This window comes from Pseudophryne corroboree, chromosome 5 (genome assembly GCF_028390025.1).
Source record: "Pseudophryne corroboree isolate aPseCor3 chromosome 5, aPseCor3.hap2, whole genome shotgun sequence".
Lineage (NCBI taxonomy): Eukaryota > Metazoa > Chordata > Amphibia > Anura > Myobatrachidae > Pseudophryne > Pseudophryne corroboree.
In genome coordinates this window covers 38,766,561-38,778,981 of record NC_086448.1, presented here as the reverse complement: position 1 = coordinate 38,778,981, position 12,421 = coordinate 38,766,561, and the positions used below count along the sequence as shown (strand labels likewise).

The 12,421-nt window shown below is 45.5% G+C and overlaps 1 protein-coding gene across 1 annotated transcript in view; it reads right to left on the bottom strand.

The window, feature by feature from the left end:
- The window catches only part of COL22A1 (collagen type XXII alpha 1 chain), a 381,368-nt gene that overhangs the window by 233,872 nt on the left and 135,075 nt on the right, over positions 1–12,421 (bottom strand). Inside the window, exons 13-14 of the mRNA XM_063925140.1 lie at positions 9,150–9,203; positions 516–569 (exon numbers count right to left, since the gene is read on the bottom strand). Coding sequence (XP_063781210.1) covers positions 516–569; positions 9,150–9,203 — 108 coding nt within the window. The remainder of the gene's footprint in view (positions 1–515; positions 570–9,149; positions 9,204–12,421) is intronic.

Here is a 12,421-nt window from a genome sequence, read left to right as displayed (position 1 = left end):
ACAGGTGATGGCAATCATAAATTAAAAGGGAAGTCCAGAAGCAGAGCATTCTGTCCCTCCTGGAGAGGGTCATGTTGGGAGGTATGCGGGTCTGTATAACATACCCCTATTCTTGCCCACCTCTGGTACAAACTTTGGCTCCTCTGAAAATGCCGCCACCTTGTGGCACAAACCTATGCGCGCACTGCAACAATTTTTGCACAAATCAAGATGCACAAGGGTATCACAGCTAGATAAGAGCTACGGAGTGTCAACTTTCACTTTATAAATGCCCTCCAGATTTAATGCAGTGCGCCATCTAGTGGCAAAGTATTGTATAACATTAGGTAAGTATTTTTCGAAACAGAGAAAGGAAAATCAACCAAAACCAATAAAGTGTGATAGATTGTGTTAATATATACTATCCATTCATCATTTAAAATGTAATAAAGAGATACCTTTTACATGTGGTATAATCTACAGCATAAGTGATTAGACTGCAAAAAGCAGCAATTCCACATCTACATTATACTTACAGGGGGTCCAATCTTCCCCGGCTTTCCAGGAAATCCTATTTCACCCGGCAGCCCCTACAGATCAACATAAATATATTATATCGCAGATACAAGCAGAATATCTTACTACCTTAGCTGCTGCTATAGAAAGACGTTGATAAAACATGTCATTACATTTTTATGTGAATTTTTTTGAAAGGTCGGATACTATGTGGAAATGCAGATTCACATCGGAAAACTTAATCCCCCACACGTACCACCAAGTATATACACACAGGTATATTCTCCCGCCCACACATACGGGAATAATCTATTGTACAGTATGATTCACTGTGGTGGGCGGGCGGCACGGTGACAGCTGTAATGTATTCACATACCTGAGCAGCCCAGAGACGGCTCATTATAAAACATCTAAATGCACCGTATACATCAATGCCTAACCGTCATTATATTGACAATGCGGAATCCCAGCTCCCCGTGTTCTCTATTATATAAAAGAGATTAAACAGTTACCTTATGCGGTGCAGAGAATGCTATCGCTTGTAGCAACGGATGAGCCACTGGGAAAAGCTACTGTCTTTGCTCTGGAATTTATGCATCATATATATATATATATATATATATATATGTATATATAAGTTTGAGGGTGGTGTGGAAAAAAATGCTGCAAAGTGTGAATGCTTTCAAAAATAGAAGTGTTAATAGTTTAATTTTATCGCAAAGTGAATGAACAGAGGAGAAATCTAAATCAAATCAGTTTTTGAAGAAACTCAGCAGGGAGGTTGTTCCAAACATCTTGGAGAACTAACCACAGATCTTCTGTGGATGCAGCTTGCTCAGATCTTTCTGTCTCTTCATGTAATCCCAGACAGACTCGATGGTGTTGAGATCAGGGCTCTGTGGGGACCATATCATCACTCCCAGGACTCCTTGTTCTTCTTTACGGTGACATTGGGGGTAATTCAGACCTGATCGCTCGCTAGCAGTTTTTTTGCAGTCCTGCGATCAGATAGTCGCCGCCCATAAGGGAGTGTATTTTAGCTGTGCAAATGTGCGATCGCATGTGCAGCCGAGCGGTACAAAAAAACTTTGTGCAGTTTCTGAGTTTCCCAGGACTTACTCAGCCGCTGCGATCACTTCAGCCTGGTGGGACCGGGATTGACATTGACACTTAGTACATCAGATGAAAGACACATCATGCTTACTTCCCGTTGAAATTGGAAGATGTCCAGAAGTGCCATCAGCTCAGAACTGGCAGAAACCAGTGGTACCCAGGTACACCCATCCACTGTTTGGAGAAGTCTGGCCAGAAGTAGTCTTCATGGAAGAATTGTGGCCAAAAGGCCAAGAGACTCAACTGTGCACAAAAACATCGGAACTGGGGTGGAGAAAAATGGGCGCAGGTGCTCTGGACTGATGAGTCAAAATGTGAAATATTTGTGTTATGAGTCGCCGCTGCGGCTCTTTCCTGACTGTATTCCGGCTGTCTCCTAGCAACTAGGATGCTGGCTGCTATGTGCAGCAGCTCATCTGTTTGGAATACCTCGTTACCTGACCTCAGCCTGATGTCTCCTGTGATTGGTCTGGCTCCCTTTCATTAGGGATTCTGGACAGTTCCTGTTGCTGGCGGTATTCCCTAGCTCCTGTTACCTAGTGAAGTCTGTCACATGGTCGCTGTACACTGTACGTTCTCTGTTCCTGAACCTTAGCCTTTCTGTCCAAGTCCTGCATCCTTGTATCCTGCCTCAGGCCTGAGTATGCTGTCCCTGCCAGTCTGCACCCATGCCCTGTTGGATTCTGCCCTGTAACTGCTGTCTTATGTCTATTCCTGCTTTGTGTCCTTATCTTGCTGTGACCCTCCAGTTACTCTTGTGTCTGGTCCTGATCCTTATCCAGGCTCCTGCCAAGTCTCTGTGATTATATCTTGTCAGATCTGGTTCTGTGTACATCCAGCTTGTGTGTGCTTGGTTGCCAACAGCAAAGTACATTCAATCCAGCCATGCTTGTAGTAGCAAGTCTGCAGTATTTCCAGTACACCTTAACATGTACACAAGTTACAGCTTATTAAATCTATTCTGTCTGTTATTGCAGACTGTGGCCTAGTCACACAGTTCATACAGCAAGTCTCTGTTCATGCTGTCATCACTTTGCTTCCAATCCCAGTACACACCCAGCACCTGATTGTTTCCAGCAGTTAACCACCGCCTGGCTGTGGTCACCTTCAACTAACACCTTACTTCTCCAGTCACCATTGTCTTGTTGTTAATCCTGCACACTCCTAGTTCAGCAGTCTTCAGTCTTTGCAGTGTATCCAATGATCAAGTCCTGCTGTCTTCAGTCACATCAGCTTAGTCTGCATTATCTTACCAAAAGTCTGTCTGCAGTTACCTTTATTGTGTCTAGTCTGCTTGTAATTAACTCTTGCTTTGCCAGCTGCTACACTCCATGTTATTACTTGTGGTCTCCAGCCTATTGTGTGTGCCCCTCCTGCTTTGAGGTTTAAGTCCAAGTGGCATTTCAATTACCGGTGAGCACATACAGCTCTAATGGAACAGAAGCGCTGTTATTGGAGGAAGACCCTCTCACCGGCTCTACGGGTCTCACACAAAATAGTGCTGGAGTCAGTGACGTGTGGTTGGGTGAGGCGGGTGAGGCAGAGCCTTTCCTGTCATACTAACGTTTGCGCCACAGTTTTGACTGTATAAAGTATATGAAAAATGCAAGAATATGTTTGAAATATCTTCTTTGCATTATTCTAATCATGTTTATAGTCAAAACTCTGGAGTAAAAAGTCTATGGAAGGGGAGGCCTATCTTTTCCACACATCTCTGATCAAAACTCTCCAAATTTCCAGGAATTTATACTGATGTACATGCATATAATGGCCAGAAGCACCCTTTGGCTCATATATTGCATGTAAATCTGGCTCTGGTGCTAGCCAGTGCCTCCTGAACCATTTAACTCACCGCACGTCCCTGGCTGGAGTTCCCTAACAATTTGGCTGTAACAGAAGGCAGTTTGTTCGCCGAAGGGCTGGAGAGTGGTATAATAAATAATGAGTGTCTGCAGGCAACAGTGAAGCATGGTGGAGGTTCCTTGCAAGTCTGATGCTGCATTTCAGAAAATGCACTTGGGGATTTGGGGGTAATTCAGACCTGATCGCTACGTTGCGTTTTTTGCAGCCCTGCGATCAGATAATCGCCGCATAGAGGGGGAGTGGAAAAGGACTGTGCAGGTGTGCAATCCCATTTGTAGCAGAGCTGCACAAACATCAGTTTGTGCAGTCTCTGCTCAGCCCTGGACTTATTTAGCCGCTGCGATGGATTCCTGGTGATCGGGGCCGGAGCGGACGTCAGACACCCTCCCTCCAAACGCCTGATCCAGCCTGCGTTTTCCCGCACCCTCCTGAAAAATGGTCAGTTGACACCTACAAACGGTCTCTTCCTGTCAATCACCCGTGCAATCTCTTTTTTCGCACCATCCCGTCGCTAGGCACCGATGCCCTGTGCAGTCGTCTGACGCGCCGGTGCATTGCGGTGCATATGCATGCGCAGTTCAGATCTGATTGCCCGCTGCGTGAAAACACACAGCAACGATCAGTTCTGAATTTACCCCCCAGGTCAGCATTAATGATGTCCTCAATGCTGAGAAATAAAGGCAGGAACTTATCCATCATGCAATACAAGGGATGCATCTGATTGGCTACAAATTTATTCTAAAGCGGATAATGACCCCAAACATACAGCCAATGTCATTAAGAACTATCTTCAGTGTAAAGAAGAACAAGGAGTCCCGGAAGTTATTTTATGGCCTCAGAGAGCCCTGATCTCAACATCATGTCTGTCTGGGATTACACAAAGGGACACAAGGATATGAGCAAGCCTACACCCACAGAAGATCTGTGGTTAGTTCTCCAAGATGTTTGGAACAACCTCCCTGCCGATTTCCTTCAACAACTGTGTGCAAGTGTACCTAGAAGAATTCATGCTGTTTTGAAGGCAAAGGGCGGTCACACCAAATATTGATTTGATTTAGATTTTTTCTTCTGTTAATTCACTTAGCATTTTGTTAATTGATTAAAATAAACTATTAACACTTCTGGTTTCGAAAGCATTCTTACGTTGCAGCATTTTTTCCACCACACCTGCCTAAAACTTTTGCACAGTACTGTGTATATATATATATATATATATATATATATATATATATATATACATACATACATACATACAGGTTTACAGGTTGAGTATCCCTTGCCCAAAATTCAAAATCTGACATTTTTGGGTCCCCTACTGAGATAATGAAATATATATTATATATTATGTGTATATATGGATATATTTCATAGATTAATAATATAATATATATAAATATGTGTCATTATCTCAGTTGGCACAATTGGTTATGTCCAGTCCAAACGTAACCAATCGGGGAGTATATAAGCTGTTATCACATTTGCATGAGCTTTGGATCATTTATTAAGTCCTGGAATTCAGTTCTGACTCTTGGGACAGACTAATCATGTAACATGATCCACTAACGTGATCCACTGTGATCTCTCATCATCTGGTAGCAATATTTATCTATTACTGCCGTCTAATGACATATTCCGAGTCCGACGTGTGTGCCCGTGGTATATTTGTTCCACATTCATAATGTCTACATTCTAATGGCCGACACTGATGTTATGTCAACAGTTGTCGAAATATCCGTAACCCTAACGGTAAACTTAGTGGTGACCCTAATGCTAATCCTAGGGGAATGTCAACATTATGTCAATGCCGACCTTTTGCTGTGCCATTGTGAATGGAGACATAGGGGTATATGCAATTGCGGTCGAATTCCCGAAATTGTCGAAAAACTGGACTTTTTCGCCCAAAAAAAAAAATCGACAATGCAATTCAGTACTTTCCGTCAAAAAAACGGACTTTCAAAATTCGACTTTTTGAAATTCGACATTTGTCAAATCCGACATTTCTGCAATGGTACAAATGCAGCAATTCGCCAAAAGTATATTCAATTGAAGTTTGGAAATTCGACAACAGTGCTTTTAGACAGTAAATTCGTCATTTTCAATCCGCCACACTTTGGTGGGGGAATCTAATAAAAAAAATTAAAAACATGTTTTTTTTGGTGTTTTTTTTATTGGTAATAGCATATCTATTTATATTAGAAGGGATTAGGTACTTGGTTTGTCTATTTTGGAGGCACAAGTATTATTTATATATTTTTAAAAATATATATATATATTTTTTTAATGGAATGGTAAAATCCTGAAAAAAAATGGCGTGGGGTCCCCCCTCCTAAGCATAACCAGCCTCGGGCTCTTCGAGCCGGTCCTGGTTCTAAAAATCCGTGGGAAAAAATGACAGGGGATCCCCCGTATTTTTAAAACCAGCACCGGGCTCTGCGCCTGGTGCTGGTGCAAAAAATACGGGGGACAAAAAGAGTAGGGGTCCCCCGTATTTTTTACACCAGCATCGGGCTCCACTAGCTGGACAGATAATGCCACAGCCGGGAGTCACTTTTATACAGCGCCCTGCGGCCGTGGCATTAAATATCCAACTAGTCACCCCTGGCCGGGGTACCCTGGGGGAGTGGGGACCCCTTCAATCAAGGGGTCGTCCCCCCAGCCACCCAAGGGCCAGGGGTGAAGCCCGAGGCTGTCCCCCCCATCCAAGGGCTGCGGATGGGGGGCTGATAGCCTTTGGAAAAATGAAAGAATATTGTTTTTTCCAGTAGTACTACAAGTCCCAGCAAGCCTCCCCCGCAAGCTGGTACTTGGAGAACCACAAGTACCAGCATGCGGGAGAAAAACGGGCCCGCTGGTACCTGTAGTTCTACTGGAAAAAAAATACCCAAATAAAAACAGGACACGCACACCGTGATAGTAAAACTTTATTACACACATGTCGACACACACATACTTACCTATGTTGACACGACGTTCGGTCCACTTGTCCAAGTAGAATCCGGGGTACCTGTGAATAAAATTGTACTCACCTCAATCCAGTGTCCAGGTTATAATCCACGTACTTGGCAAAAAAAAAAAACGAACACCCGGACCAAACGGACTGAAAGGGGTCCCATGTTTACACATGGGACCCCTTTCCACGAATGCCGGGACCCCACGTGACTGCTGTCACAGAAGGTCCCTTCAGCCAATCAGGTAGCGCTACTTCGTGGCACTCACCTGATTGGCTGTATGCGCTTCTGCTGTCAGACAGCGCATCGCAAAGCCTCTCCATTAAATTCAATGGTGGGAACTTTGCGTCAGCGGTGAGGTCACCCGCGGTCAGCGGCTGACCGCGGGTAACCCCACCGCTACCCGCAAAGTTCCCACCATTGAAACTAATGGAGGGAGCTGTGCGATGCGGTGTCTGACAGCAGACGCGCATACAGCCAATCAGGTGAGTGCCACGAAGTAGCGCTACCTGATTGGCTGAAGGGACCTTCTGTGACAGCAGTCACGTGGGGTCCCGGCATTCGTGGAAAGGGGTCCCATGTGTAAACATGGGACCCCTTTCAGTCCGTTTGGTCCGGGTGTTCGTTTTTTTTTTTTTGCCAAGTACGTGGATTATAACCTGGACACTGGATTGAGGTGAGTATAATTTTATTCACAGGTACCCCGGATTCTACTTGGACAAGTGGACCGAATGTCGTGTCAACATAGGTAAGTATGTGTGTCGGCAGGTGTGAAATGAAGTTGTACTTTCACGGTGTGCGTGTCCTGTTTTTATTTGGGTATTTTTTTTCAGTAGAACTACAGGTACCAGCGGGCCCATTTTTCTCCCGCATGCTGGTACTTGTGGTTCTCCAAGTACCAGCTTGCGGGGGAGGCTTGCTGGGACTTGTAGTACTACTGGAAAAAACAATATTCTTTCATTTTTCCAAAGGCTATCAGCCCCCCATCCGCAGCCCTTGGATGGGGGGGACAGCCTCGGGCTTCACCCCTGGCCCTTGGGTGGCTGGGGGGGACCCCTTGATTGAAGGGGTCCCCACTCCTCCAGGGTACCCCGGCCAGGGGTGACTAGTTGGATATTTAATGCCACGGCCGCAGGGCGCTGTATAATAGTGACCCCCGGCTGTGGCATTATCTGTCCAGCTAGTGGAGCCCGATGCTGGTGTAAAAAATACGGGGGACCCCTACTCTTTTTATAACCCCGTATTTTTTGCACCAGCACCAGGCGCAGAGCCCGGTGCTGGTTTTAAAAATACGGGGGATCCCATGACATTGTTTTCCCCAGATTTTTAGAACCAGGACCGGCTCGAAGAGCCCGAGGCTGGTTATGCTTTGGAGGGGGGACCCCACGCCATTTTTTTTCGGGTTTTTTAAAAATCGGAACAAAATCCGTCAAATCGGCCGTTTTTCGTCAGCGGGACTGTCGAATCCGTTTTTTATTGAATATGGTCAATTTCGGCACCCACCTGCCGAAATTTGACGATCGAATTGTGTCGAATTAAAAAAAGGCCGAAAAATTGCCGCGATTCGCCACTAATTGCATATACCCCATAGTGAAGTTAGACATTCTGACAGCAAACCATTCAGACTGGCATCCAGTGGGAAACACAGGGCAGCCACCAGGGGGGGACTGTGGGGACTGGTGTCCAGGGCCCTTACAGAGAGGAGGCCCCACCTCTGGCTCCTACCACCAATACCTGTAGAGCTGCACCAGTCTGTGAATCAGCTGCAGGCTGATGCGCAGGGACTAATTCTTAAAACAAGCCTCATCTGCGCATCCGCTCTCTGTGAACCGTTCCTGTAAGTCCGCAACACTCCACCTATATGTAACATCACAATGTATGACAACACATAGGGGTGGAGCAGTGCAGCAGAGTCTTTTTTTTGGGGAGGGAAGGGCCCCGAACCTGTCTATTTTGTCAGCCCCGAGTCCTACAATTTCTTATAGCAGCCCTGGGGAAACGCATTGGGTTATAAAGCTCTCAGATAAATCATTTCCTATAGCAGCTTGTGCTTTTTGGGGGATTTATTATTATTAACAGTTTCTTATATAGCGCAGCAAATTCCGTTGCGCTTTACAACTGGACACAATTAGAAGACAAAATTGGGTAAAAACAAACAGTCATAGAGGGAGGAGGGCCCTGCTCGCAAGCTTACAATCTATAGGATGACAGCTGGAACTTGTGTTTTCATTGTATTATGTGACATACGTATATATTTATATACCCAGCAGCCACATCATTAAACCACTGACAGGTGAAGTGAATAACATTGATTGTATCATTACAATGGCACCTATCAGGTGGTGGGATATATTAGGCAACAGGTAAAGACAGTCAGTTCTTGATGTTAATGTGTTGGAAGAAGGAAAATGGGCAAGAGCAAGAATGTAAGGATCTGGAATGCTTTTACAAGGAGAGAGAGAGAGAGAGAGAGTGAGTGTGAGTGTGAGTGTGCGTGTGTGTGTGTGTGTGTACAAAAAGTTGAACACACGTCACTTATGGTGGAAACACAGATCTTGCCAAAACTGTTTGACCTTTATTAATGCAGATACGAGATAAGACATTTTTATACACACATCTCATTTGGCAACATGTCATTATTTCAGTTAATCTACATATCACAAATTACTGAGTAACCCAAGTCTTCATTTCATATAGTAAGAATTATACGTACACATCTACAGTACATACCTGAAGGCCTGTCTCTCCGGGGGGTCCAGAAACGCCCGCTGGCCCAGGAGGTCCCTGAAAACAAATGCAGACGATGTAAATGCTGCAGGTACCTACATTTACGATCTTGTCTGTACTCCGCAACCACGGTATATCTTTATCTCTATGGTATACAAATGGCTGCACTGTCATTGTCTACGCTGGGGTCCTGCCGATAGGAACTCCACCGGACAGTTATATAATGACAGTCATTCAATTTCATCTCTGTCCCTAAAACTACTGTCCAATGCCAGGGGCTATTTTATATTTTTATTCTACAATCCTATCTACGGAGCATGAACCCTGCATAAATTAGCTCCATAACTATAATATACACATATCAAATCTTCTGTTCTGTGTCCAGAATCATACCCAGGAACAGCAGACGCGTCGTAGGAACCAGCTGCGACTTTGGGATATTCAGAATCCAGCCGTGCTGTTGTAGCACTTCCTGAGATAGTGCTACTCCGACCAACAACTGCTCCCTGGACCTCGCCTTTATAAGGAGATCGTCCAAGTACGGGATAATTATAACTCCCTTCTTTCGAAGGAGTATCATCATTTCGGCCATTACTTTGGTAAATACCCTCGGTGCCGTGGACAGACCAAACGGCAACGTCTGGAATTGGTAATGGCAGTCCTGTACCACAAAACGGAGGTACACCTGGTGAGGTGGGTAAATGGGGACATGTAGGTAAGCATCCTTGATGTCCAGTGATACCATGTAATCCCCCTCTTCCAGGCTTGCAATAACCGCCCTGACCGATTCCATTTTGAACTTGAACTTCCTTATATAAGTGTTCAAGGATTTCAAATTTAGAATGGGTCTCACCGAACCGTCTGGTTTCGGTACCACAAACATTGTGGAATAGTAACCCCGTCCCTGTTGAAGGAGGGGAACTTTGATTATCACCTGCTGGAGGTACAGCTTGTGAATTGCCGCCAGTACTACCTCCCTGTCCTGGGGAGTAGCTGGCAAGGCTGATTTGAGGTAAAGGCGAGGGGGAGACGTCTCGAACTCCAGCTTGTATCCCTGAGATACCACTTGTAGAACCCAGAGATCCACCTGTGAGCGAACCCACTGGTCGCTGAAGTTCCGGAGACGGGCCCCCACCGCACCTGGCTCCACATGTGGAGCCCCAGCGTCATGCGGTGGACTTAGTGGAAGCAGGGGAGGATTTTTGTTCTTGGGAACTGGCTGTATGGTGCAGCTTTTTCCCTCTACCCCTGCCTCTGGGCAAAAAGGACGCGCCTCTAACCCGCTTGCCTTTCTGAGGCCGAAAGGACTGTACTTGATAATACGGTGCTTTCTTAGGCTGTGAGGGAACCTGAGGTAAAAAAGTCGACTTCCCAGCTGAGATATATTATACATATTCCATACATATTATAAATACATGAAACACCAGTGACGTGGGATCTGCTCAGGATCCCCACGGTCGGGATTCCGGCAGTGGAAATACAGATGCCAGAATCCCGACACTGCTCGGAATGCTGGTGACAGCATCCGAAATGAGATCACATTCCCGGCGCCGGGATCCCAAACGAGTGACTGACGGGTTGCAGGAGTGGTAAGCTGCAGGGTGGGTTGTTGGAGGGGTGGGGGGGGGGGGGCGGTTAGGCTGCGGGAAGGAGGGGTTAGGTTTAGGCTGTGGGGAGGGGAGATTAGGTTTAGGCTGCGGTAATGGAGGGTTAGGGGGCGGGGGGAGCATACTTACCCGACCCCTGTCTGGATTCTAACTATCGGGAACCAGAACACCGGCATTTCAGCCCCAACCCATTGACAATTATGTTTCTAATGTACAGTAGAAGTGGAGTGTATTCTTATAACTGCAGTTACTGTAGGTTGCTACAAAATTATAATTAAAACAAGAGTGTTCTGAGATCTATATAACACAAGCTGCAATTTCACTCTTATATGTTCCTGCGACTCCTTGGGGCAGATGTATGAAGCCTGGAGAAGGCATAAAAAAGTGATAAAGCAGTGATAAGCACAAGGTGATAACGCACCAGCCAATCAGCTCCAGTATGTAAATTGCCAGTTAGGACATGATTGGCTGGTGCGTTATCACCTTGCACTTATCACTGCTTTATCACTTCTTTATGCCTTCTCTAGGATTAATAAATCTGCCCCCTTGTTTCTTAAGCCAATAAGAGGCCAATATTACTACTCACTACGAACATTGACCAACATCATCAGTATTCAAATTCCTCACCCACATAGAGATCCAGATTGGGTGAGATTTGGCTATTCTGCACCCCAGGCTATGGGGCTGAGATTGCCTTAAATCTGAGGGTGCGGATGAAATAAAATCAAACCAACTCGCAATGCGATTATTGATTACATCACATGGATGTATCAATAATTGCATGCATCGCGGTACTGTAAGGTAAGCTTGCATTTTGCAGCATCACTTTACTGCACTGGGGGACACAGGAGCAGCAGGGAGCCCCGATGACGGACAGCCCGCACCGGAGCACTGATGACAGGTCCCTGGGCAGGTAAGACTTTTTTTATTTTGACACAGTGATCATCTTGTGTGTCCATCGGACAAAGTTAGCTGATCACACTGGTGGGTCCCTGCACAGCTTTCTATGCCATGAGGAGAGAAAGCTGTGAAGAAGTACATGATTCACAGTGAGCACTGTCACTGCACCATCATTATCACTATATTTCTAAAAAATATGCCAAAATTCAAAAATAAATTGTGAAATTACTTTAAAAAATAACAAAAACTAAAATACAGTACACTCAGTTAATGAGGAAAAGGCATTCTTATTTTATAACACTAGGGGGAGCACAAGGGCAAGAAAGAAAGTTTATTCTCAATTCTTACGAGGCACTCGAAAAATGACTATCTAACAATGGCCCTCATTCCGAGTTGTTCGCTCGTTGCCGATTTTCGCAACGCAGCGAATAGGTGGAAAATGCGCATGCGCATGGTACGCAGAGCGCATGTGCTTAGTAGTTTTACTAAGAATTTAGTAGATTTACTCACGAGCGAATGACGTTTTTCCACGCTGAAGTGTTCGTAGTGTGATTGACAGGAAGTGGGTGTTTCTGGGAGGAAGCTGAGCGTTTTCAGGGAGTGTGCGGAAAAACGCAGGCGTGACAAGGAAAAACACGGGAGTGGCTGGAGAAACGGGGGAGTGGCTGGCCGAACGCAGGGCGTGTTTGTGACGTCAAACCAGGAATGAAACTGACTGAACTGATCGCTATCTGTGAGTAGGTCCGGAGATACTCAGAAACTGCTAAG